This window comes from Chenopodium album, chromosome 10 (genome assembly GCF_948465745.1).
Source record: "Chenopodium album chromosome 10, dcCheAlbu1.1, whole genome shotgun sequence".
In the NCBI taxonomy this organism is placed as follows: Eukaryota; Viridiplantae; Streptophyta; class Magnoliopsida; order Caryophyllales; family Amaranthaceae; genus Chenopodium; species Chenopodium album.
This window is the reverse complement of record NC_137843.1, coordinates 26,119,276-26,146,528: the sequence shown is the minus strand read 5'-3', so window position 1 is coordinate 26,146,528 and position 27,253 is coordinate 26,119,276. Positions and strand designations below refer to the sequence as shown.

The 27,253-nt window shown below is 36.9% G+C and overlaps 1 protein-coding gene, 1 long non-coding RNA gene and 2 other non-coding genes across 4 annotated transcripts; 2 read left to right on the top strand and 2 right to left on the bottom strand.

The window, feature by feature from the left end:
• Nucleotides 1-954: 954 nt before the first annotated feature.
• On the bottom strand, nucleotides 955-1,061 carry LOC145565791 (small nucleolar RNA R71). Its single transcript, XR_014095168.1, has one exon. It is a non-coding gene; the product is annotated as a small nucleolar RNA R71 (small nucleolar RNA).
• Nucleotides 1,062-1,952: 891 nt separating this feature from the next.
• Nucleotides 1,953-2,402, top strand: LOC145565091 (uncharacterized). The gene has a single exon (XM_081625190.1). It carries the CDS (start codon nucleotides 1,953-1,955, stop codon nucleotides 2,400-2,402), a length of 450 nt encoding a protein of 149 aa, XP_081481316.1.
• Nucleotides 2,403-9,806: 7,404 nt separating this feature from the next.
• On the bottom strand, nucleotides 9,807-11,177 carry LOC145563839 (uncharacterized). Its single transcript, XR_014094628.1, has 3 exons — nucleotides 10,755-11,177; nucleotides 10,474-10,518; nucleotides 9,807-10,387 (listed from the first exon to the last, which is right to left on the bottom strand). It is a non-coding gene; the product is annotated as an uncharacterized LOC145563839 (long non-coding RNA).
• Nucleotides 11,178-27,146: 15,969 nt separating this feature from the next.
• Nucleotides 27,147-27,253, top strand: LOC145565988 (small nucleolar RNA R71). The gene has a single exon (XR_014095335.1). It is a non-coding gene; the product is annotated as a small nucleolar RNA R71 (small nucleolar RNA).

The following is a 27,253-nucleotide window of genomic DNA, read 5'->3' as shown; positions in this document are numbered from 1 at the left end:
CAACTTTCAAGATTCAAGATTTCATAATTAATTCCAAGTATTGATTTCTTTTCTCAATTCTCTTATTTTAATATTGTTTATTATGTATTCTTTATTGATTATCATTCTTGATTTTATTATTATGTGTGTGTAGTTTCATAATCTAGGGTTAGGTTGAACCCTAATATGGATTAATGCGTTTTTTAATTCCCAACTCCCAATTTAATTAATTTATAATTCCTCTTTGTTAGGGTTGTTTTTATTATCAATGATTAACTAGAAATAATATTATTGAATGTGATTAGGTTTACAACGAAAGTTGATTCTTAATTGATTTTAGAACCCTAATTAAAAGTAAGAGCTTTTATGCATGAAAATAGCTAATTGTTCTTGCTAGGACTTATAGGATGTCGTTCTCAATGTCTTTAATATGTATCATTCCATGAAAATAAGTATGATTGCATGTTAAGGAAGCTATTAGTTGATCAAAAGAAACTCTCAATATTGTTACAGGGAGCATCTGTCCTGTAGAATATTTATTGATTTAATTGAGGGAAAGGGATTGTTCTATTGCATTGATTCATATTAGTGGAGATACTTAATCTTAGACGTCTTTAGTTCTTGATTAATTCCGTATTATTATTATTATTATTATTATTATTGTTATTATTATTATTATTATTATTATTATTATTATTTTAGTGCTTATTAGTTAATACAATTCATCTCTAGTGATTCTTTTGCGGGCTCATCGAATGATTGCCCTGTGATCACATAGACGATTTCTTGGAGAAATGTGACACTATGAAGCTCAATGGTGTTACTGATGATGCTATTAGACTACGCCTTTTCCCCTTTTCACTACGGGATAGAGCGAGGGAGTTGTTACGAGATGAAGGTATTGGTTCCTTTGATACGTGGGACAAGCTTGTCAAGGCCTTCCTAGTCAAATTCTTGGGGCAAGAGAACGCTGCAAAATTAAGGAACGAGCTATCTACCTTCCATCAATCCAATGACGAATCCCTATATGAGGCATGGAGAAGGTTTAAGCGATTGCAGAGATAATGCCCTCACCATGGTATTCCAGAGTGGATGTTGATCCAAACGTTCTATAATTGTTTGACCCATGAGTTTCGCATATACATTGACGCTGCGTCCGGAGGTTCTATCATGACTAAGTTCCAACCGATGCGAAGGATTTGATTGAGAAGATGGCAGCTAATGATAATTACCATCCAGGGGGACGAAATGTTACCAATAGAGGTAATAAACATGATGTTGATGCTATAACCATGTTGACTAGTTCTATGCAGGCATGAACTCATAAAGTCAATTAACTCCAAACCAGGTCTCCTCGACCCTCGATGGAAACTTGTCAAATGTGTGGAACACAAGGCCATACTGCGCAGGAGTGTCAACCCAATTATGATGGAATGACGATTGAGCAAGCTAATGCTTTTTATACCACGACCTCCACAAGTGAGCAAGCTAATGCTTTTTATACCACGACCTCCACAAGGCCATTTGATGAAGGGTGGAGAAATCATCAAGGTTTCTCATACATGAACAATCAGGCTCAAGTGAATCCTCTTCCACCACCCGTTTTTCAAGCAAGGGCACCTATCAATCATCAATCCAAGCACCAACCACCACCTCAATCTTCAAATCTTGAATCCATTATGGTGACTTTTGCTACCTCCCAACGTCAACAACAAGAGCTTATATCAAAGCAATTTGAGTTACAAGCAAAGCAAAATGAATATTTTGAAAACTCGATTCAATTGCTTGTTGCTCAAAATAGGAGGATAGAAACTCATCTTTCTCAACTTTCACAACAAGTGAGTCATCTAACTACTCTTCAAGATCAAGCAAAAGTCCAAACGAAACAATGCAATGCAATTTTCGTGAAGAGAGATGGATTGACTACGGAGGAATTAAAGGGGAAAATGTGCAATCTGGAGTCGAAAACAGAAATGCGTGTGAATGAAGGTCCCAAATATGTTGTCCCACAAGCCTATGAGGAACTGATGCCATTCCCACAAAGGTTATCAAAAGTCGTGCTTGATAAGCATTTTGGGAAGTATTCTAAGACTCTTAAGAAGGTATATTCCACCATCCCTTTTTCCGATCTTGTGATTCAAATGCCTCAATTTGCAAATTTTGTGAAGGGAATTCTAGATCATGATTATAATGATAAGAAATTAGAAAGTTTGGTAGTAAAGGAGAAATATTCTGATCTTTTACATGATAGCCTACCACCTAAATTTCATGATCTTGGTAGTTTTACCATCCCTTGTATGATAAACGAAACATATTTTGATAGGGTCTTGTGTGATCTAGGTGCTCGTGTTAACCTAATGCCTTTTTCAGTGTATGACAAATTATGTCATAAAAACCTTAAACCTTCCCATGTATCTCTTTAAATGGCCGACATGACTGTTAGACTCCCTAAGGGTGTAGTTGATGATGTATTAGTTGGAATTGGTGAACTTGTTTTTCCTGTTGACTTTGTTGTAGTGGGTATGAAAGAAGACCTTAAGATTCCACTTATCTTTGGTCGTCCTTTTCTTGCTACAAGTGAAGCTTTAATAGATGTTCCTAAAGGACAATTGACCATTAGAGCTCAGGATAAACAAGTTCTGTTTAAACTTTTTAATGACCATAATTTTACTTTTGATGGTGGTACTTGTTTAAGAATTGATGCTACTAACCCTTTCGTTGATAAGTGTGTTTCTAATAGAAATCTTGTGAGCAAAAATGACAATATTCCATCACATGATGGGTTTAGCTATATCAAAATAAGCTCGGATACAAGGCACATCAACTCTATTTTGAAGAAGTCGTTTAAAGATGGATATATTAATGAGTAATACCACGGAGTATCTTCTCTGTGTGGTGACCCAGGTTGAGCTACTAAAGAGGGGTCCAGCTAAAGACCTTAAACAAGCGCTAAATGGGAGGCAACCCATTCCCCCTTTTTTTTGTTTTATTTTTCCTTTATTTTCCTTGTTCTTGTTTTTGTTTTTTTAATGTCTTAGGGATGATGTGACATTATTTTTAGGGCGGTCCTAGCTCCGCCCCTAGGTATGACTCATATGATCCTCCCTCTGCCAGTAGGGCCTAGTTTCCTCTTTCCCTTGTTCTTATTCGATATATGTTCACATTGAGGACAATGTGAAGTTTAGCTTGGGGTAGGGATTACTTTTTGCTGTGTATATAGTAGTTAGTTTGCTTTGGGTTAGCTTAGTTTATTGCTGTCAAAAAAATAAAAATAAAAAATCCAAAAATACGTTCCAATGAATAATAAATCATGCTTCACTGTGCCCCTTGATGAAAATTTTTCGAAATTGTTTTGTTTCTTGGTTTATGATGATAAATATTATAGATTAGTTGATTATGATTTGATATTAATGCCTTGGAACCTTTACATACGTCAATTTTTCCCAACTACTTGTGAATATAGTGCTTGACTAGTTGATTTGGTGACGAATGTGTGTTAGTTCCTGGTATGTCAATGAAGTTGAGTATTGGTCTTTAACTTTGAGTAATGTTTGTATGACTCGTTATTATGCACAATGAGGAAGACGAAGGCATTTGTTCTTTTAGGTGGCCTTCAGATGAAATTAGATACATTTGTTCCCTTCTTGCTACCCATGTTGTTGCTTGTACCCTTTTATTGTTTATTTAGCCACAATACAAGCCGATTTAAGCCCCATTAGTTACTAGTCCCAAGCTTGGCTTGGGGGAGCTATTAGTTAGTGAGGTGAGGGAGTTGTAGTGAGCACATAATTTGCACAATGTGGGTGGATATGAGGAGTTGTTTGTTCTTATTTTGTGGGTTGGAAAAAAAAGTTAATTGTATTTTAAGGTTGAAAAAATTCCAATGTGAGATAAAAACAAAAGAAAAGAGAAAAAGAAGAAAATTGTTTCAATGTTCAAGTGTTCTAATGAAGGTTGCTCAAAAGAAAAGAAAGAAAAAATGAGAAGAATTCAAAAGAAAAAAATCATGTTCTAAAAAAACAAAAAAAAAAAAGAGTTCAAAGTTTGTTTGTTCACTCAAAACTATAATATCATATCTTTATGAGTGGTTAATTGTAAGTGTTGAAAATATTGTTGATATTGGATTGGTTGTTTGGTGAATTTTTGTTGAGTTATGTTGGAGATGATTGGTCATTATTTATTTTTGGCTTGGTCTTACTAGGATTTGGCTCCCTTAAGCATAGCTTTGCTCTCACATTTTCCCAAATATTTCCTACCCGTTACCGCCCTAGCCTTACATTACAAGCTTTGAAGACCTTCCGACCTTTGGGCATAGAGTTGTGTGAATGTGAAAGTATTTATTTATCAATGCAAGAAATGATTTGACATATTTCGAGTCGACTATTAGGTTGAGTGCTTGTCTTTTTAAACATACGAGTGTTATGAGTTTGGGAGGGCATTGTTCACATAAAAAAAGGTGGTTGGAGAGCGATCGAGTACATCTTTTACTCGCCACATAAATGACAATGAAGAGTGTGTGAGCACTGGTCTTGAAATCTCTATGCTCTTGTGGTTTGCTCTATTTGACAATTGTTAGGAAATATTGGTTGTTGGATGGATTTGATTGATTGACTTTGATACATATCTGTCGGATTTGCCTTGAATTGTAATTTATTGATTTGAATTGTATTTGGGGTGAAGTATTAATTTGTTTATTCATTGCTTTGCTTAGAGACAAGCAAAGGTTTAGCTTGGGGGAATTTGATAACACGATATTATACACGATTTACATGTGATATTTGGTCATATTTAATTATGTTTTCTTCATTCTCCTAATCTTTTAAAGTTATTATTCTTCTTATTTCGATATTGCTTTTCTCGATTTGTTTGTTTTTGTTTTTGTAGGAATAGGGCTCGATTTGTTTGGAATTTTCTTTGGACGCGAGATATTTTTCTTATGGAGTGTTTCTAGCATCCAAGAAGCATCATGGCAGCTTAGTCCGCAACTTGATTGCGGTTTACCATGACTTACCGCAGCTTGCTTGCGGCGCACTTCACAAGGGAGCAAGAAACATAAGGCTGGCAGTCTACTTCGCAGCCTTACTACGGCTTGCATCCTTGTACCGCAGCCCAGTTGTGGCCACTTATTTACCAACGAAATCAGCTTTATTTTTGGTGTTTTAGGAGTCCTAATCCTATGTAAAGACTACAACTATTTTCCTAGCATATAAATAGGTTTTAGATAGTCTTTTATTTATCACTTTTACATACATTATTTTAGAGCTTTGGTATTACATTCTTCATTATTATTTTCTAGGGTTCAACTTTCAAGATTCAAGATTTCATAATTAATTCCAAGTATTGATTTCTTTTCTCAATTCTCTTATTTTAATATTGTTAATTATGTATTCTTTATTGATTATCATTCTTGATTTTATTATTATGTGTGCGTAGTTTCATAATCTAGGGTTAGGTTGAACCCTAATATGGATTAATGCGTTGTTTAATTCCCAATTCCCAATTTAATTAATTTATAATTCCTCTTTGTTAGGGTTGTTTTTATTATCAATGATTAACTAGAAATAATATTATTGAATGTGATTAGGTTTACAACGAAAGTTGATTCTTAATTGATTTTAGAACCCTAATTAAAAGTAAGAGCTTTTATGCATGAAAATAGCTAATTGTTCTTGCTAGGACTTATAGGATGTCGTTCTCAATGTCTTTAATATGTATCATTCCATGAAAATACGTATGATTGCATGTTAAGGAAGCTATTAGTTGATCAAAAGAAACTCTCAATATTGTTACAGGGAGCATCTGTCCTGTAGAATATTTATTGATTTAATTGAGGGAAAGGGATTGTTCAATTGCATTGATTCATATTAGTGGGGATACTTAATCTTAGACGTCTTTAGTTCTTGATTAATTCCGTATTATTATTATTATTATTATTATTATTATTATTATTATTTTATTGCTTATTAGTTAATATTGTTTTAGTATATATTTCTCAACTTTGATTGGTTACTTGTTTAGTATGGATTTGAGTCTGTTTAATTTGTTAGTCCTTAGTCTCTTGGGATTTGACCCTTACTTGCTGAACTACATAGTAGAGTTAGGTTGGTTATTTTTGTTCGGTACGCGACACACCTATCAAGCGGTGTCCAAGCATCGAGCGGTAGCCTTCGGATGAGGGATGGGGCACCAATCGATTGTCCTTGAAACTTTCCAAATAAACAAGTCTTTTTGAGATGTACGCTCCAAAACCTTTGATTGATCAAAGCATAGATACTAAGTAGATGGGATGGAGTTTTCTCTCGTTTATCACAAATAGGCTCAAGGGACTCAAGCATCTTTCCATATTTCTTGTTGAGAGAGAGGGTCAAGATAGTGATCATTCCTTCCAATTGTATGCTTCCAGAGAGAAAGACACCATCACGAATATCGATGAAACGATCAAGCAAATGGAACGCAAAATCAAGGACCTCGACCGCATCTTCAAGAGGTTTGTCCGCCAACCAAAGCCAACTTAGTTCCTCCCTAGAAATGGCTCCGAGTGACTCTTTAGAGAAAAATGCATAAGTGAGAAGCCGACTAAAGTATCTCAAAGCCGGGTGGATGATGGAAGCCAACTTGGAATATTAAGGACGATAACTATCTTCAACCGATATGTGTCTCCACCAACGACGTTCTCTATAATTATGATCTCGTTGTAAAACCTCAAAGGCCGGGTAGATGTAGGGAGCACCTTCCATTGGCGAAGGAAACTTGAAGGCTTCGTTGAAGTAGGAGAGCGGGACCGAGTGGTCATTGTTGAAAACTCGAAAAGTAAGCCTTTGAGTAGACACACCATCCAACTTCTCCTCATGTTCTTCTAAAGATGAAAGAAACTCGAAGGTGATGCGGGCATAGGTCGGAGCATTAAGACCAATAAATTCTTCCAACCCCAAATTCCAAGCCAAGAATCTCACATCTTCATCAATTCCTAATGATGTTGTTGCCGATGCATCATAGAATCGAGTTGATAGAAGCTTCCTAGATAAATGACCACTAGTGAAAAATTTCTCATTCGTAACAGGCTATTTGTAACGGGCAAAGCTTTGCCCGTTACAATTAAGATATTCGTAACGGGCAAAATAGTGTCCGTTACAAATACTTACTTATTCGTAACGGGCAAAGTAGTGTCCGTTACGAATACTGACTTATTCGTAACGGGCAAAGTAGTGTCCGTTACGAATACTTACTTATTCGTAACGGGCAAAGTAGTGTCCGTTACGAATACGTACGTATTCGTAACGGACACTACTTTGCCCGTTACGAATAACTAAGTATTCGTAACGGACACTACTTTGCCCGTTACGAATACTAAATTACACGTAAATGACCAAACTTAGCCCAACTTATGAGAGGAGAGCCCAATACTTGGCTTTTTAGGGTTTCACTCCCTCTCTCTCTCATCAGTCCCTCACTCAGCTCCCTCCTCTCCGTCATTCACCTCTCTCTCTCCTCTCATCTCCCCTTTCTCTCATCTCCTCTCTCTCTCCTCTCCTCTCTCTCTCCGTCATTCACCTCTCTCTCCTCTCCTCTTTCTCCTTCATTCTGTTGGTTGTTGTTTTGGTGGTTTACTTGAGCAGCGATTTCGTTTCATACAAGAGCCCACTGCACATCAGACCGCGTTTTTCGATCACTTCAAACCGCCATTTTCACCGCCGTCTAGCCGCCGTCTCGATCTCTCTCTCTGTTTTCCCCTTTTTCTGTAAGTCTTTCTCTCTCTTCAATCTCCCTTCAAAATCGTTTTGATTGATTGTTTTTTCTTGGGTTTTGGTTGATCTCTTGATTACATTGTTGTTTGATTAATGCAGAGGTTATTTTATGTGCATTGTTGAGCGATTTAGGGATTTAGGTGTTTGTGATTTTGAGTTGATTGATTCGATTTTGATTTGGGGGTGAAAATTAGGGAAAACCCAAAACGATGTCGTCGAGTTTTTGGGGTAATTTTGATTTGGGTGTTGGTTGTTGTTTTCGGGGTAATTTCTCGATTTTCTGATGATTTTTGTGGTTTTTTTTTTCGAGTTTTTGTTGTTGGTTTTATGGTGAAATCAGCTTATTTTTTTTAAATTTTGATTTTTTTTTATAAATCAGCTTATTTTATGTAATTCAATTATTTTTTAAATTTTGATTTTTTTTTGACAGGCTGATTCAATTATGATTCAATGATCTTGTGAATTTTGATATTATTTTTTTTTCAATTATGTTAATTTTGGTTTGTTGAAATTATTGAATGTAGGTGGAGCATATAATATCTACACAAGGGAGCTTAAGACTCAACGTCTCAGACCACAAATGTCGGGATAAAATTTGTTTTTATTACAATTATGATTTGTTTTTGCTCTTTTATTAGTCTTAGTCTTAAGAAACTTGCGACATTATATGAGCAAGTTGATGTATTTTGCAGTGATAATAATATATTTTTGCTTATAGTATATTAGATGTGTATTATACTTTTGTAATAAAAAAATTATTTGTGTATTATACTTTTGTAATAAAAAAATAATCAGTGTATTATACTTGTGTAAAAAAAAAAAAAAATATTTATCTCATTATTTGATAAAATGATCCAGCATGTGCTAGCACGTGCTGGATTTTTTTTTAATTGCATCAAACACTATTCGTAACGGGCAGATATAATGCCCGTTACGAATAACGGGTTAATCGTAACGGGCACCTGAAACGCCCGTTACGAATAACCCCTTATTCTTAACGGGCACTTTAAACGCCCGTTACGAATTACTTATTCGTAACGGACGGTGCCCGTTACGAATAATAATGGCCATCCGTAACGGCTGTATACGTAACGGACGCTGCCCGTTACGGATGGGCCCTTTTTGCCCGTTACGGATGGCCTTTTTTCCACTAGTGGACGAATGAAATTATCCCAATGCTCTTGCTTGGTAAACTCGATGCCATAAGTCTCTTTTACATTGGGTGGAGGCAGCACAACCTCTCTAAAATTAAAACTCCGTGCCCTCTTGGTCCGGCGAAGAGGTACCATCTACACACAAGCAAACAAGAGCTAGGTTCAAAATCATGAAAGAAATGATGTGCAAAGATGGTGCATATCAAGAGCATATAAATTCAAGACCACAATTATCATGGAAATGAGCAAATTATCACACCACAAGTGTAAAAATGCACTTGAACAATAATGCTAGCAAGAATTTATGAACTACAAATGAGCACTAAGAGCAACAACACTCCAAACAATCATCTCAAACCCATCAATATGAACATCATTACTACCAAACATCATAACAACATGTCCAACAATGATGGTACTAAAATAGTGGTTGTTCAAGCAAAATCAAGCATCACAAGTTCAAATATACATCAATAATCATCATCAACACAAATATTGGAGATAAGAAATAAGCAATATGAAAGCACCATTGATGCAAGTACCAAAACAAGTCAAATTTCTCATGAAAAACCAAGGTAGAAAATTTATCAAGAAAACCAAAAGAAATGAAGATAACATACCTTGAATTGGTGAGAAATTCTAATGAAATGGAACTAATAGCACAATCACACACTATCAATCCAAATTTGCAAACTCAAAACCCCAATCAAATAATACCCAAAAATCCCAACTTTTGGAGAGAGAAAATCACAAGGAAAGTGTAAAATAGGCACTTCTACAAAAATTAGCAAACAAACCCGTTCAAATATACCTTAGAAACCGCTCTAGAACGGGTCTCTATCTTAGGGGTCTGTTTGAGAAAGAGACCCGTCCAAATGTGGGGTCTCTTTTTAAGAAAGATCAGACCCGTTATTAAGGAAATGGGGTATGTCATGTTGATTTTTTTAAAGTACAATTTGATAGGAGAAGAGACTCGTTATTAGAGTGATGGGGTTAGTTTGTATAATAGATCAGACCCGTCATTAGAGAAATGGGGTCTGTTTGATAAATAGAAACAAACCTCATAATAAAGATAGGCGGTCTGTTTTATATTTTTTAAATTTTACAAAAATAATTTGATTTGATGTGTTTTTAGTTTTGTTTTTAAATTTGAAATTCAAAATTTGAAGTTTTGTATTCTATTAGAATTGGCGGAAATGTAAATACATCAAATCAACCGATGTGTTTTTTTTTTCATATTCAAATCAAACAATAAGTTATCCATACAAAGTTTTGAAAAAAAAATGTATATACCTGTATAAACTACTTGAAATTTACAACTAAAACTAATTAAAATCAAAATTTATAAGTAAAAACTAAATGAAATTGAAATTTACAAGTATAAACTAAGGAGATCTAATGGCAGATAGACCAAATTTTAGTTCTCAAATTTTGATAAAACCAACATAAACATTGTCGTCTCTAAGTTCATTTGATTGGCACTCAAGAGTTCATGTATTTCCATGCAACCTGAATACAAATTAAGAAAAATCACAAAATAGTGAGAACAATTAATAACTTAAAAAATGAGAAAATTAAAATGGATAATTACTTACTCAACTTTATGAAATTAAGTCCCGCTTTTGTCCATCCCGATGACCCTTCATGTGTCAAACAATTTAACCAAAATTAAATTAAAAAAAAAAAATTCGAGAACGGGAGGAGAAATAACTTGGAAGAGATTGTGGGTTCTATATTTCAAGCAAAATTAATCAGTTGAATGAAAATACCCATTTCACCAATAAAAAAAAATAGCCAATTCATCCGTAACAATCAAGAAAAAACCAGAAAAAAATACATATCAACAATAAAAAGTAGAAAAAAAAACAGAAAATACCATTTATTCGGTGCTAAGGCTTGTGTTGCCTAACAATAACATCAGGCACAGGCATAACCTTCGTAGGAAGATCTGTGTTATCTTCTGAAGTCTACCCTTTTTCTCCTTCACTAATACTTATATGATGTAAAGCTTCTTTGCTTCGGTGATATCGGCATAGTTCACCGTCGCCACTAGTAAAACCCCACTGATCCTACCGCAAATCAAAATCAAACATAATTTAAGGTTTTTGAGATAATTAAAGTAGTGTGAGAGAATTTGGGGTGATGATTTGAAGATAATGGTTGTGGTTGGAGATGATAAAATATGGAGATGATTCCAAGCATGGGGTAGAGAAAGAGAGGAGGCGTTAATAATAAGAAATCAAAGAGACAAAAGGGAAGAGATAACTAGGAAGAGGAGGAAATTTCTTCAAAAAAATAAAAATAAAAAAGGCGATGGAGAAATAAAGGCCCGGATGAGTAAATTTGTAAAAGAAGGTAAGAGACCCGTTGACTCTGACAACGGGTCTCTTATCTATCTCTTCACCTGGAGCGTAATACTTGTTAAAGACCCGTTACTTTTATGATGGATCTCTTATATCTCAACTTTTTTCTTTTGTTTCATTAAATTGGTGGGTCCAAGTGCATATTAAGACTTGTTATCTTTGCCAAAGGGTCTCTTATCTCTCAACCTTTTTTATTATTATTAAATTAGTGGGTCCTAGTACACATTAGAGACCAGTTTTCTCTAATATTAGATCTCATATATCAAACAAATCCGTTGACTGCAATGACAGATCTTTTATTAGCGGTCCTTTTCCAAATTTTGTATTAGTGAGGAGATTCTAGAGTAATAATCAACAAAATGAAGTGAAAAATGATGATATTATGATGGTAAAATGACAACAAAGATGATGAAGATGCTAGAACACAACAAGAGAAATGAAGTAAGAAAATGGAGGAAGAGAGAGAAATGAAAATGGTGTGTTTAAAAGAAGGAGGCAGCAGGGGGGCGCGCCCGCGCGGAGGGGTTGCACGCTGTAGGGAATATTTCAAGCATCCCACACTTAAGCCCCACTGTAATCATACACTTAAGCGTGGTGGCGTCCAAAGGGAAGGAAGCTAGAGTAAAAGAGTCGCCGACAAGTTTTAGGACTTGTAAACCGTTCACATGATGAAGGTTACACCCCTTAACGATCCAGGAGATCGTTAACTCCAATAGGTCTGGAACCATGACTGGAAGTTCGGGGATGAAGGTACAAATCCAACCTAAAAGAGATTGAACTTGCCCTAAATAATAGGCCTCTACTTCATTCTTCTCGTATTCATGTGCGCTTTCTGACTAACATACAATCAATAGGTTAACCCTAAACTTGTTTATCTATGTTGGTTGAATATTAATGCACAAACAAATCTATTATTGGTGATCACTTAAATTATAATCATATTAACCTAAACAAGATTATTAATTATCTTATTAAGCGTGATTACAAGTACAAATTCCCTTTAAACCTGCAAGAGAGGGCGTGATCAAGCAATAACAATAATAAATATAATATCAAGCAACATAATAATCATAATCATAATCAAAGCTGAATAATATTAGCAAGATCCCAGGCATGATACTAACAAGATTAGTAACAAATCCTAGCATGTCACTAAACATTAAAGATCAATGCTTTATCCCTAACATGACACTAACAAGATATTAGAAATAATAGGAAGCAACCTAAACATGATACTAGAAACATACATGATATTAGAAATTTTAGTTATTACCCTAAACATGATACTAGGAAGCAATAAAAACATCCTAACATGATACTAGGAATCAACAAAATAAGCTATGCACGGTTTCTATATCAAAAGATCAATAAAGCAATTAGATTACTTACTTTGATGCCTCGTACCTCTTTTTAATAACAAAATACACTCGTTAGTAATTTCAAGGAAAATATAAAATCAAACAATTAAATTAAATAATTGAAATAGGAATTTGGGACCAAACCCTCAGAAATATTAAACCTTTCACGTTTAGGGCGAAGGCAACTTCGAACTTGGCTAGGTGTGTCTAAAATTAATGTATGAGGAATTTTGTGAGAGAGAGAGAGCTTCTAGCTTTTAAAAAAAGAAGAAAGAGATGATTGATTGTTGAATGATAATTGTTAATTCATGAATGAATGAAAACAGAGAAATACGACCCCTATTTATTTAAAAAATAGCACGGAATCAAATCAAGTCCCATTCGGAATAAAATACCTCCTGTCGCCAACGACATGAGTTAGCGCCAAACGACAGGAGCAGCACCAGGCGATAGCTATTAGCACCAGGCGACAGCTTTGTCGTCTCGCGCTAAGTCAAAATTAAAATGCGCTTCGTACGCAGAATCATCTTCTTATACGATTAAGCAGCTAATTCCGCGTTAAGCAGATTAAAATCATATTTGTGCCAAATCACGTATTTTATTCAAACTAAAACTCTTTAAAATATAATTATCAATCCTAATCTTATTAGAATTAAAAAGAACCTTCTAGGTATTCTAGAAGATTAAATCAATCCTAATAACCTTAGGAATAATAATTAATAGGCCCTCCTCTAGATCATTGGGCCACATTTAAAAATCATATCGAGCCTAATTTAATTTAATCCATAACTTCCTCATTATTCATCGGAATTGGGCTTATAATATATCATTGGAAAGCTCTTTTCGAGCCCAATCCAACTACACTATTATTGGACCCTTACCATGGACCAAACAAAATTAGACTGACTATTTTTCATAAATAGAGTAAGAAAAGAAATATTTTCAAAACAGAAAGAGGGATATTTTAATAAAAACAACCACATCACTAGACTTTTCACACTTTCACCTCATTTGATAATCAAATGACATGAAAGGTATTTATTATTGGGTTTGGTTTTGGGGAGACACATTTGGGTGTCTACATAAGCCCCTACTTTGACTGAGTTTGGAGAAACGCAAGTTTCGAAAACGAAAGTCAAAGTAGCGATAGGGACGGAGAATGATTCAGAACGTTCTGCGATCATATATCATTCTTGTAACGCCAATACCTGCAAACTAGCGTTAGTTAAACAGATAAAAGAGTTAAGAAACGTGTATCTTGCACCATCGAGCACACGTCTCTAGAGTAACCGATTTTGTTTGACGATCTTCCTCATGCTAGGGGATATCGCCTAAAGACTGCTACGCTTGCAACTGCCTTCTATTTCCGCTGTTTTATGACCATTTTCCACATCCTAGGGAACACGATCGAAGATAACTTCGCTTGAAGTCACCTCCTGTTATCTGACAACCTTCCTCATCCTAGGGAACGCCGTCGAAGATAACTCCGCTTGAAGCCATCCTCAGCTGTCTGACAACCTTCCACATCCTAGGGAACGCCGTCAAAGATAACTCCGCTTGAAGTCATCCTCAGTTGTTGTGATAATATTCCGAAGAAAATTACCGAAGACCAACACTTGTTGATCCTCAAAGCTCGGTTGAACTTTGCTGCTGTGATATTTGCTGAAATTACCGTGGTGCCAGTACGTCGGCGCATTTTGCTGCTTGTGAACCATTACGTCGGTGCTTTTTGCAATGAGCTAATGTTTAGGCACTTTAAGCTAAGTGAGACGATATTTTATCAGGTCGATCACTCACTGTGATTGTAATCGAGCAGATTACTTAATCATGTCAAGTTGCTTATAGGGGCTAACTGGCGTACCAAGGAACCCGAAATTGCTGTATAAGGTCCGCATAGTCATTTATGGGGGGCACACATCCTGTCGCTGCACTAGCGCACGCCGAAACACGTTGTCACCAGGATTTAGCTCTATCACCGGGCGACAGACATTAGCGCCATGCGACAACTCTGTCGTCTGACGCTGGAGTTTGGTTTTTTCGAATAAAACCCCCTTTTTCTCCATTTTCGCTGCTACTGTTGTTCGTTGCTCGGTTTTGCTCTGAATCTTCAACTTGGTCGTTTCCTTTCAACTAATTCCGCTCAAATATTTTGTAAATTAAAGCTCTTCATCCCTAATTTACTGATCCATTGTAAGTTTTGCTCAAACTCGTCTTATCTTGGAAGAATTACATGCGTTTACATTTGCGGTTTTTCACAAAATTCGAGAATGTTCTCGCTCGCTTGTCCGTTGGAAGTGATAGCTTCCCATGGCTTGAAACTCTGTCGAAAACCCTATCCTTCAAGATTTTACTGAGTCCAAGTTAATTTCCATAGAGATCTTGCATCTTGGGAAGTTCGCGATTATGACCAATTACTATTCCAAATGAGGTGCTTGATCAAAATTTGGAAGCGCTCAAACAATCAGGCTGATCATCAATCTAACTGCGATCAGGACAACTCTAGTTGATTTGCTAAGCCATTTGCGTCCTTTTGCTTCAAATCTTTTGTAAAGGTTGCTCGTACCTGCATTTATATTTTGGACTATAAAACTTTGCTCATCTTTTTTAGGGTTGACCTAAGACTTAGTGTTACTCAACTTAATATGCAAGACTACATATGACTTGGCATGACTCAAGGTGATTGACACGTGTGTTAGACTCAACTTGATGTGACATGACATAACATGACTCAATGTGCATGACTCGTGTGTGTATTGATGTGATTGACTCAAAATGTAGAAAAGTAAAACTTTCAAAAGTTTTCCGTCATTTTTGTGGAGGGTACCGACTTTCTCCTGAAAAAGAAAGACGTAAAAAGAAGAAGTGAGGTTTTTTGAAGGTGCATGTTGAATGAGCTTAGTCGAATGTAGGCGTCGACGTTGTATCTCATAGATTTCCACATTTTATCTCATAGTGCAAGGATTGTAACATCCTAGACTATCCTAGTTGACTCGATAGTGAAAGTATTTGGGTAACTTAGGCACGGAGGCTAAGTACTTCATACTTAATGATGCAATGATGAGTGATTTTGATATGATAAGGCATGTTTCAATGTTATGCTAAGACTTCATGACAAAAGGTTCCTAAGAGGTGGATTATTTGGTCATGTATCTGTGACGTGTGTGAAAGTGATACTAAAGTTAAGCTACAAAGGCTAACGGTATGGAAAAGTATTATTTCAAGAAGAGTCAAATGATGGTGACTCTTAGGCTAGGTAAGCTAATGATGTAGGGATCAAGTCCCCAAGTCTAGCTCTAAATGGATAGGGATGAGCATTAGGAATTCCTTGGTACGATCATGGTGTAAGTGCGTGAATATGAATATGAATATGAATGCATTTTTATTACGGCCGCACCCCAATGTGAGGTTGCCTACGTATCCGTTAGAAATCAGGCCGAACGTAGCTCTAACCGAACCTCGCACAAGTGTGTGTATACCTTAAAGAGGTCTTTTGAGGGTTGTAACGTGGTTAGGCTAAAGATTAGAAGAAGAAGGGGATAAAGGATGAAGACCCTAGATAAGCCCCCCAAGGTGTGCAACCTTGCTTTTGAGATCTTTATATTTTTATGCTTGAGGTTTCCTCACCTTTTAACTTTCTTTCTTTTGTTTATTTTTTGATCTCTCTCTTTTTTTTTGCTTTTGCATTTTTTGATAAGCATGGGAAATCTCGATCATGCGGTCTATCACTCACTTGGCATTCAAGTTTCTCAGGCACGGTACCAAGCACTCGATAAGAGATGCAATCCGAGACGTGTTCTTATCAAAGATATGTTCATGTCAATGACATTGGAACACTTGCCCTTTTGTACACTTTTATTATTTTTGATTTTTTAAATTTTTGTAAAATCTCTCAAGCTTTCGTATTTAGAATTTGCATAAGTTGCACACCATCCCATCCCAAGGTTTGGTAGATGTGGGTTGAAAAAATAAAGGTCTATCGTTAGACGAGGCTCAAAGTGATTTATCAAGAAAGGATGTATATTTGAAGGGTGAAAGGTGATATGATAGGCTACAAGGGGTGCCTCAAATTATTGGTATACCTTGTGCTTAGTTCGACATAGCTTTTTTTTTTTTTTTTTTTTTTTTTTTTTTTTTTTTTAATGCAATAATCATATGCAAGAAAATAAATGCTCATTTTATTAAAAGGTAAAAAGGGAAAAAACCTACAAAATAAGATCTAAGGAAAATGAAAGGTGCCTATGCTAGACTTATTAGGGAAAGGATGAATAAAAGAAATAGGAAAACAGGTCACGAAATCTTGTCATTGAAGCTCGCCTCTTGTCTTATGCCTTATCATCACTCGCTTTTCTTGCCAGCTGGAGGTATGGGAACCTTGTTATTATCGATCAAGTATTGGATGGCCTCTTTTAGCTTCCAACAACTCTCAGTAGTATGACCCTTACCTTGATGGTACTTGCAATGTGCATCTGGGTTCCAACTAGGCAATCTCTTCTTAGGTGCGGGATCTTGAATAGGTCCAATGGGAATAATGAGTCCCTTGGCATGGAGTTGATCGAAGGCAGTATCATAGCTCATCCCAATAGGAGTGAAATATTTCCTTAGTTGCTTTTTAGACCCTTGATTTTCCATGGCTAAGACTTTATTGAGATCAAAGGTACTAACGTTGTTGCTAGAGTGGGTGTTTTCAGAAGAAGAAGGATTGTCGTTCTTCTTTCCTTTCCAGCCACTGTTGTTGCTATTGTTAGTAGCTTTTTGCTTTGTAAGGTCGTCTTCAATATTAATTCCAATGTCATAAACGGCCTTGAAAGTATTCAAATTATGTTGATATTTCAAATTCTTCGAATACTTGTCTTGAAGGTTCTTAATGAACATCCTTACAGACTCCTTTTCAGTAGGGACCTCGACTATATTAGCGGAAGTTTCTCTCCACTTGTTAAAGAAAAAGGTAAACCCTTCGTTTTCTTTTTGTTTTAGCATGTCAAGTTGTCTATGGTCTGTTTCAACTTGAATGTTGCACTTATATCTATCAATGAAAGCGTTTATTATTCCGTCCCGAGTAGAGTTTTTTCTTTGTCAAGGGAAAAGAACCACTGTCGGCAAACGGTTTCAAGAGATAAAGAAAACAAAGAAGGAAAGACTTTCCTATCAATCCCTTTAATATTCATTATGGTTTCAAAATCCCTTAAGTGAAAATAAGGATTGTCTGTTGGCTTGAACTTAGGGATGTCATTGGCATTGAACTTATGCGGAAGAAATTCCTTATCAACTGAGACCCCTTGTGAGCTAATGCCTTGGAATCTATAGTCATTGGATATTTTTCTCAAGCTTTCTTGCATGAGCTCCATTTGTTGTTGCTTCACAGGGTCATTGATTTGAAGAGCCATACTCTTCATCAATTCAGTTAGGTTGGCCACGTCCTTCTTGAGTTCATTAACTTCTTCCTGAGACGCCATTATCTTCTTGGCTTTTCTTTTCCGACTGATAGGTTTGTCAAAGAGGAGTATTTGAATAAAGGTGTTGTCCTTGATTAATTTCCCTTCTCTCCTTGACCAAGTGCTGTGGAAAGGGAAATTGGGGATATTTACTGTTAATTATTTGACTCAAACTCTATTCAACATGCAGTAGATGGAATGAGGTAGGAAGAATGAAGGTTGTGATATGGAGAAAGCATGTAGAGAATGGAAAGACGATGTAGATGGAGAGGTATGAAAGAATTAAGAATAGAATGTACCCCCAACTCAAATGACGGAAAAACCGACTCATGCATGAACCTAAGACATGGTCATGATGACATATACACAAAGTGTATGCTAAGACTAGTGAGTGTAGGTGACATGTTTGACTCGTGTCATGACCATGGGACTAGACTATGTGACTAGACTAAATTAAGGACTAATCATGACTATTGTCATTAATAAACTAGTTAAACTGATTAAGTAATTGATTAATTAGACTCGTTGTGAAGACTCGAGCAAAAACACGGACTGTCGCTGGAGCAACAGGACTGTCGCTAGATGCTAATGATCAGTGCCAAACGACAACATTGTCGCTTAACGCTAATCACTAGCGCGTGACGCTACAGTCCAGACCTTTGCGCCATTGCTGGAACATTGATCTAGGACTGTTTCCAGTAATTTACTCTAAAGGGACAAGCCTAAAAAGTCGTACTAAGTCAAGTTTGATCAATTTATTCAGACTTTAATCATTTACTAATTAATTAATTAATCTAGCAAAGTCCTTAAGTCATTAATTAGTTCATTTAAACTCATTCACAGGTCAAACAAACGGTTAGTGGAAACACATATAAGTTATGCACAAACAAATAATGCACAAATAGTCAAATAGTCACAATATGATACAATGCGTTTGCAACCTAACCATGGCTCTAGTTCTTTAAAGTTCAGGATATGGGTTAGTCAAAGAGGGTCCATGGTTATGAGTCCGAATGCACCGCGTGGAAGCCTTACCTTTGGAAGGGTTGGCGCGAGTGGATGGGACCCCGCGAGTTAAACTCGCATCCACGGTTTGGTGAATTCAACAAACTCGGATGTACCCTTCGTTGCTAGGAGCGTTCGATTGGGTAGATGGAGCGTGAATCCCCAGAGGGTTATGGCCATATGTAGAACACATATCGGTTTAAGCAAAAAAGGAGAAACTCAATCAGGAAGTAAAATCGAGCAAACTGTACTAGAAACTAGTTGAAACAAGAGGGTAGATTTCTGGCTCGGTATTAGAAGAATTCAGCACGAGAAAATAGCGTATGTCGCCAGGCGACAGAGCCATCGCTCGACGATGACGCTTTTTTCTCAGCGCTAATTTCAACATGCCTCGGCAGCTTTCTGTTCTTAAATTTTCCAGCTTTTTCGTAGCGTTATTTCGATTTTAGTTGTGAAAGTTATTTCCTTAATTTTCTACGTGTAAAAATCCTATGTTTTTGACGCATTTCAGATGGTCTTTTCAATGCGGACCTTTTTATGCATATGCCACAATGTTAATCAAAATTACGCACATGAAATACTTAGAACTTTTCGAGTCTCATCCACTCATTCTAAATCATTACCAAAAAAAATTTTAGGAATTAAAATAGAAATCCTTCCCCAGTGGAGTCGCCAAAAAACTGTAGGGAATATTTCAAGCATCCCACACTTGAGCCCCACTGTAATCATACACTTAAGCGTGGTGGCATCCAAAGGGAAGGAAGCTAGAGTAAAAGAGTCGCCGACAAGTTTTAGGACTTGTAAACCGTTCACAGGATGAAGGTTACACCCCTTAATGATCCAGAAGATCGTTAACTCCAATAAGTCTGGAACCATGACTGGAAGTTCGGGGATGAAGGTACAAATCCAACCTAAAAGAGATTGAACTTGCCCTAAATGATAGGCCTCTACTTCATTCTTCTCGTATTCATGTGCGCTTTCTGACTAACATACAATCAATAGGTTAACCCTAAACTTGTTTATCTATGTTGGTTGAATATTAATGCACAAACAAATCTATTATTGGCGATCACTTAAATTATAATCATATTAACCTAAACAAGATTATTAATTATCTTATTAAGCGTGATTACAAGTACAAATTCCCTTTAAACCTGCAAGAGAGTGCGTGATCAAGCAATAACAATAATAAATATAATATCAAGCAACATAATAATCATCATCATAATCAAAGCTGAATAATATTAGCAAGATCCCAGGCATGATACTAACAAGATTAGTAACAAATCCTAGCATGTCACTAAACATTAAAGATCAATGCTTTATCCCTAACATGACACTAACATGATATTAGAAATAATAGGAAGCAACCTAAACATGATACTAGAAACATACATGATATTAGAAATTTTAGTTATTACCCTAAACATGATACTAGGAAGAAATAAAAACATCCTAACATGATACTAGGAATCAACAAAATAATCTAAGCATGATTTCTATATCAGAAGATCAATAAAGCAATTAAATTACTTACTTCGATGCCTCGTACCTTTTTCTAATAACAAAATACACACGTTAGTAACTTCAAGGAAAATATAAAATCAAACAATTAAATTAAATAATTGAAATAGGAATTTGGGACCAAACCCTTAGAAATATTAAATCTTTTACGTCTAGGGCGAAGGCAACTTCGAACTTAGCTAGGTGTGCCGAGAACTAATGTATGAGGAATTTTGTGAGAGGAGAAGGTTTAGAAAAAGAATAGAGAGAAAGAGCTTCTAGCTTTTTTTAAAAAAAAGAAAGAGATGATTGATTGTTGAATAATTGTTGAATGATAATTGTTAATTCATGAATGAATGAAAACAGAGAAATACGACCCCTATTTATATAAAATATAGCACGGAATCAAATCAAGTCCCATTCGGAATAAAATACCTCATGTCGCCAACGACAGGAGTTAGCGCCAGACGATAGGAGCAGCGCCAGGCGACAGATTTAGCGCCAGGCAACAGCGTTGTCATCTCGCGCTAAGTCAAAATTAAAACGCACTTTGTATTTTCAAAATCATTCTTAATACGATTAAGCAACTAATTCCGCGTTAAGCAGATTAAAATCATATTTGTGCCAAATCACATATTTTATTCAAAATAAAACTCTTTAAAATATAATTATGAATCCTAATCTCATTGGAATCAAAAAGAACCTTCTAGATATTCTAGAAGATAAATCAATCCTAATAACCTTAAGAATAATAATTAATAGGCCCTCCTCTAGATCATTGGGCCATATTTAAAAATCATTTCGAGCCCAATTTAATTTAATCCATAACTTTCTCATTATTAATCGGAATTAGGCTTATAATACATCATTGGAAAGCACTTTTCGAGCCCAATCCAACTACACTATTATTGGACCCTTACCATGGACCAAACCAAATTGGACTGAATATTTTTCATAAATAGAGTAAGAAAAGAAATATTTTGAAAACAGAAAGAGAGATATTTTGATAAAAACAACCACATCACTAGACTTTTCACACTTTCACCTCGTTCGATAATCAAATGACATGAAAGGTATTCATCACTGGGTTTGGTTTTGGGGAGACACATTTGGGTGTCTGCACACGCCCGCGCGGCTGGGCAGCGTGGCCACGCCATGGCCGCGCGCGCGCGCCCTCCTGGGTCTTTTGCTCCTATGAAACTCTCTTGTGCGCACAATGGTGGGCACAAGCTACATGCCCATGATGAACACGAGACTAGGCAGTCTCTAAACACCTTGACGGTGGGTTCATCACTACAATTTCATGAACCCACGATTTCGAACCCACCGAGCTTCAATTCTTACATATGCCTCCAAGTCCTCAAATTGAACACTTCATCCTCAAATTTGGTACCAAAATTGTTGGAAACCTTACTTCATCCAATCAGAAACACCCTAAAACAAAATCAAGAAAGAAAATTAATTAGATCAAAAGCATCAAAGAGGAAAAATAAAATCAAAGAAAATAGAAAAGAAAGTTAGAAATTCGGGTTGCCTCCCGAGAAGAGCTTGTTTAACGTCATTAGCTTGACGTTCCCCACCCTTCAAGGTGGGTCATAGAGGGTCATATCATGAATGACTCCAACAAAAACTCCATCATAGTAATGCTTGAGTCTATGGCCATTGACTTTGAAAGACCTTGAGAAATCCAAAGGAGAGATTTCAATAGCACCATTGGGGAAACCACTTGAACCACAAAAGGACCACTCCAACGAGACAATAACTTTCCGGGAAATAATCTCATCCTTGAATTTTAAAGGAGCACCTTATCACCAACATTGAACTCCTTCTTCTCAATTAGCTTATCATGCACCTCTTTCGTACGAGATTTGTACATGCTTTCACAATCATATGCATCCAAACGATGTTCTTCCAACTTATGGAGATCAAGCCAACATTGCTCACCCGCACTTGCCTAATCGAAATTGATTTTCTTAATAGCCCAATGAGTACAATGCTCAAGTTCAACCGGAAGATGAAAAGATTTCCCATAAACCAAGTGGTAAGGTGTGGTGCCAATAGGAGTCTTAAAGGCCGTTCTATATGCCCATAAAGCATCATCAAGCTTGTCCGACCAATCTTTCCTATTTCTTGCAACCGTCTTCTCAAGAATCAACTTGATTTGATGATTAGACACCTCAACTTGTCCACTAGTTTGAGGATGATAGGGGAGTCCGAAACGTTGATTAACTCCATGCTTCTTCAACATCTTGCGGAAGGCACTATGCACAAAATGAGATCCATTATCACTAATGACCACCTTGGGAATGCCGAATCTTGGGAAAATTATCTTCTTGAACATCTTCATTGCTACATTTTGATCGTTTGTTGGGGAAGCAATGGCTTCAACCCATTTTGACACATAATCAACGACAGTAAGAATATATTGATTCCCATATGAGGAAGGGAAAGGACCCATGAAATCAATTCCCCATACATCAAAAACTTCCAACTCTAAGATGGGTTGTTGGGGCATCTCATTTCTCCTTGAAATATTTCCGGTTCTTTAGCACTGGTCATAACTCTTGAAAAATTCCCAAGTATTCTTGAAGAGATTTGGCCACCACAATCCACATTGAAGTACCTTGGAAGCCGTCCTAGGAACACCCATGTGACCACCACTAGGATCCGAGTGGCACATCTTCAACACACTAGGTATCTCCTCATTTGACACACATAGACGTAGCAAAACCATCAACACCTCTCTTGTACAAGTTTGGTTCATCCCACACATAATGCCTAGCCTCCCTCTTAAGCTTCTTTCTTCGATTTTTGGTAAATGAAGGAGGAAACTCCCCACAAGCAAGATAGTTAACCAAATCGGCAAACCATGGGAGTTCCTTCACATTTATAGCATACAAAGAATCATCCAACATTCTATCTTCAATAGGAGACCCATCATCTTGAACTTGGAAATCCTCAAGTCTAGATAAATGATCCGCAACCACATTTTCCACTCCTTTCTTATCTCTAATTTCAAGGTCAAAAGTTTGGAGCTCAAGCACCTAACAAATTAGCCTTGGGTTTGATTCCTTCTTCCCAAAGGGATGTTTTAGGGCCGTATGATCGGTGAAAACAATTGTCTTAGACCCTAACAAATAGCAACGAAATTTTTCAAAAGAATGAACAATTGCCAAGAACTCCTTCTCCGTTGTTATGTAGTTCCTTTGAGCACCATTAAGAGTCTTCGACATGTAATAAATGACATGAAGCTTCTTATCAACTCTTTGACCCAATACACCCCCAATGGCCGTATCACTAGCATCACACATCAATTCAAAAGGCAAATCCCACCTAGGGGCTTGGACAATGGGAGTAGAGATCAAAGCTTTATTTAATTTGTTGAATGCTTCCAAACATTTGTCATCAAACACAAACTCAACATCCTTTTGGAGAAGATCTTTGAGAGGTTTTGCTATGAGAGAAAAGTCTTTGATAAACCTTCTATAGAACCCCGCATGTCCCAAGAATGATCTCACACCTTTCACATTAACCGGAGGTGGCAACTTCTCAATAACCTCAATCTTTACCTTATCCACCTCTATGCCTTTGTGTGAAATCTTATGCCCAAGGACTATGCCTTCCTCAACCATAAAGTGACACTTCTCCCAATTCAATACCAAATTCACCTTCTCACACCTAGACAAACATTTCTCAAGATTATCAAGGCATGCCTCAAAGGAAACTCCGCCTACGGAGAAGATATCCATAAACACTTCCATCTCCTTATCCAACATATCCCCAAAGATACTCATCATACATCGTTGAAATGTTGCGGGAGCATTACAAAGTCCGAATGGCATTCTCCTATAAGCAAACGTACCATATGGGAAAGTAAAAGTTGTCTTATTTTGGTCATCGGGGTGGATAGCGATTTGGAATACCCCGAATAACCATCAAGAAAACAATAATACTTGTGCCTTGTCAGTCTTTCTAGCATTTGATCAATGAAAGGAAGGGGAAAGTGATCTTTCTTGGTGGATGTGTTTAGACGTTAATAGTCTATACACATTCGCCAACCCGTGACCGTCCTCGTTGGGATAAGCTCACCTTTTTCATTCTTGACGACGGTCATGCCCCCCTTCTTTGGAACGACATGAATGGGAGAGACCCACCTAGAGCTTGAGATGGGGAATATGATTCCCGCATATAGAAGCTTAGTAATCTCTTTCTTCACTACCACCCCCCCCATTTAGGGATGTATTTTCCGTTGTCACTCAATAGAAGGAAGAGCGCCCTCCTCAAGGGTTATGTGGTGTGTACATAAAGCGGGGCTTATACCCTTGAGGTCATCAATGGTATATCCCAAAGCACCTTGGTGCCTTCTCAAAACACCACATAACTCTGGGCCTAAGAACTCATACCTAAGGTGTGGTGGTAGAGGTTTGAGCTCTACCGTGGGAACACCTTTACCTTCCTTGGTTGAGGCCGCTTGCAAAGCTTCTTGGCTTGAGATCTTCATGCACATTTTCTCATCACTTCCTTCCAAGATTTCATCAATCACTCTTTCAAGGAAAGCCATTTCCTTGCCATGCTCACCTATCTTTTGTTTGTTAAACAAAACACCTCAAGAGGATCATTAAAGGCGAGCAAGTGTTCATGCATGGAATTCACAATGTCATCTAAAATTTCGATTCTCATACTATGCTCTAATGAAGAAGAAGGGTATTTCATACTCTCATTCAAATTAAACTCAATCTCTTCTTCCCCCACCTTGAGAGAAATTTTGGCACTCTTGACATCAATCATAGCTCCTGATGTTGCAAGGAAAGGTCTACCAAGAATGACAGGGATATTGGAATCTTCGTCCATCTCAATCACAATAAAATCTACCAGGATCACAAACTTCCCTACCCTTAAGGGAACATCCTCTACCTTACCTTTTGGGATTTTAATGGACCTATTGGCTAATTGTAAGGTAATGTTGATAGGTGAAAGTTGTCCTACCTCAAGTCTTTGATAGACCGAGTATGGCATAAGGCTAACACTAGCTCCTAGGTCACACAAGGCATTATCAATTTGTGTCTTGTTAAAAGCACAAGGGATAGAAAAATTCCCGGGATCCTTCAACTTAGGCGGCATCTTGTTCATTATGATGGCACTACAATTTTTGGTCAAACTAACCGTTTCCGCCATATCACAAGTTCTCCTCCCACTCAAGATTTCCTTAAGGAATTTTGCATAATTCGGCATTTGTTCAATGACATCGGTAAATGGGAGGGTAAGATGAAGTTGCCTAAGCATCTCTATGAATTTGCTAAATTGTTTATCTAATTTTTGCCTATTAAACTTTTGTGGGTATGGGAGCTTAGGTTTGATAACTTCTCTCACTTTCTCTTTCACTTTCTCAACTTGTTCCTCATCAACTTTCACAATCAAAGGACTCTCATCTCCCTCATTCTCAATCGGATCCTTGCTAGGGCTCTCCTTAGCATCACTCTTCTTAGACATTTCACTCTCAAGAATCCTACCACTCCTAGTTACAATAGCATTCATAGGACTCTTAGGATCTAAGCCTTGTGAAGTCAAAGAAGGAAGATTTGCAAACTCTTTCAACATACTAGCCAATTGAGAAATTTGGTTCTCTAACCCCTTACTATAATTCATCATGTCATTAATCTTCTCATTACTAAGGGATATATGAGTATTTAACACCTTAGTTTGGTTCTCAATGGCATCCTCTAACCAACTCCTAGATGAAGATGGTTGAGCATAGAAACTATCACTTTGGCCTTGGGTTTTTGGAGTAAATCCGAATAGGGTACCTCTTTGAGCATTGTTTTGAAAATTCCCCTTACTTTGATTACTCCAATTACCCCTACCTTGATTTTGTCCATGATTTTGATTATGGTTACCATAACCTTGGTTATGATCTCCATATCCTTGGCCATGACTTTGACCACTATAACCATGGTTGTTATAGTTACTAGGAAACCCTTGGGTTCTTTGGTTCCCATAACCACTATTTTGGTTATAATTATCATAGTTCCCGTGGTTGTGATAATTCCTATTCCCAAAATTCCTTTGAACATCAAATCTAGGTCCAAAATCATTATTGGCAACATAATTCACATGCTCACTCCCATTTCCATCATATTTATCATTTTTATCACAAGAAACATTGGGGAAAATAGAAGCATCATGATCATTCATTCCACATAAATCACAAAACCAACATTCACTAATCATACAACAAGAAGAGGGAAAAGTGTTAGGGTAATGAGGTATACCTCTCCCCTTAATTTGGGAGGGAAGAATCGGTGCTTGTGAAGTTTCACTCTCGAGCTTAACCTTGATAGATACCATCTCTTTCCTTAAGTTCGAAATTTGCGTGAAAAAATTGTTGATAGCATTGAGTTGATCAATCGAGCACCCCGTGGTGCTACTCTTGTTTGTCAGATCTTTCTCACCATGCCAATCCATGTAGTGTCTCACTACATCCTTAATAATATCAACAACTTCTTCCTCGGTCTTGTTCATTATTGGGCCTCTAGCTCCGACATCAAGACTTGACCTCCCTTGAGGACTCGAACCACCATAAAAGATTTGAATGATTTGGTAAGTGGGGATTCCATGGTGAGGACACTCTCTTTGATATTCCTTGTACCTCTCCCATGCTTCATAGAGGCTTTCACTAGTCCTTTTGCTTGAAACTATGAATCAAAGCTCTAGCCT

Excerpts from the sequence above, each read along its gene's own strand:
- LOC145565091 (XM_081625190.1), top strand. The coding sequence starts at position 1,953 with ATGCGTGTGAATGAAGGTCCCAAATATGTTGTCCCACAAGCCTATGAG.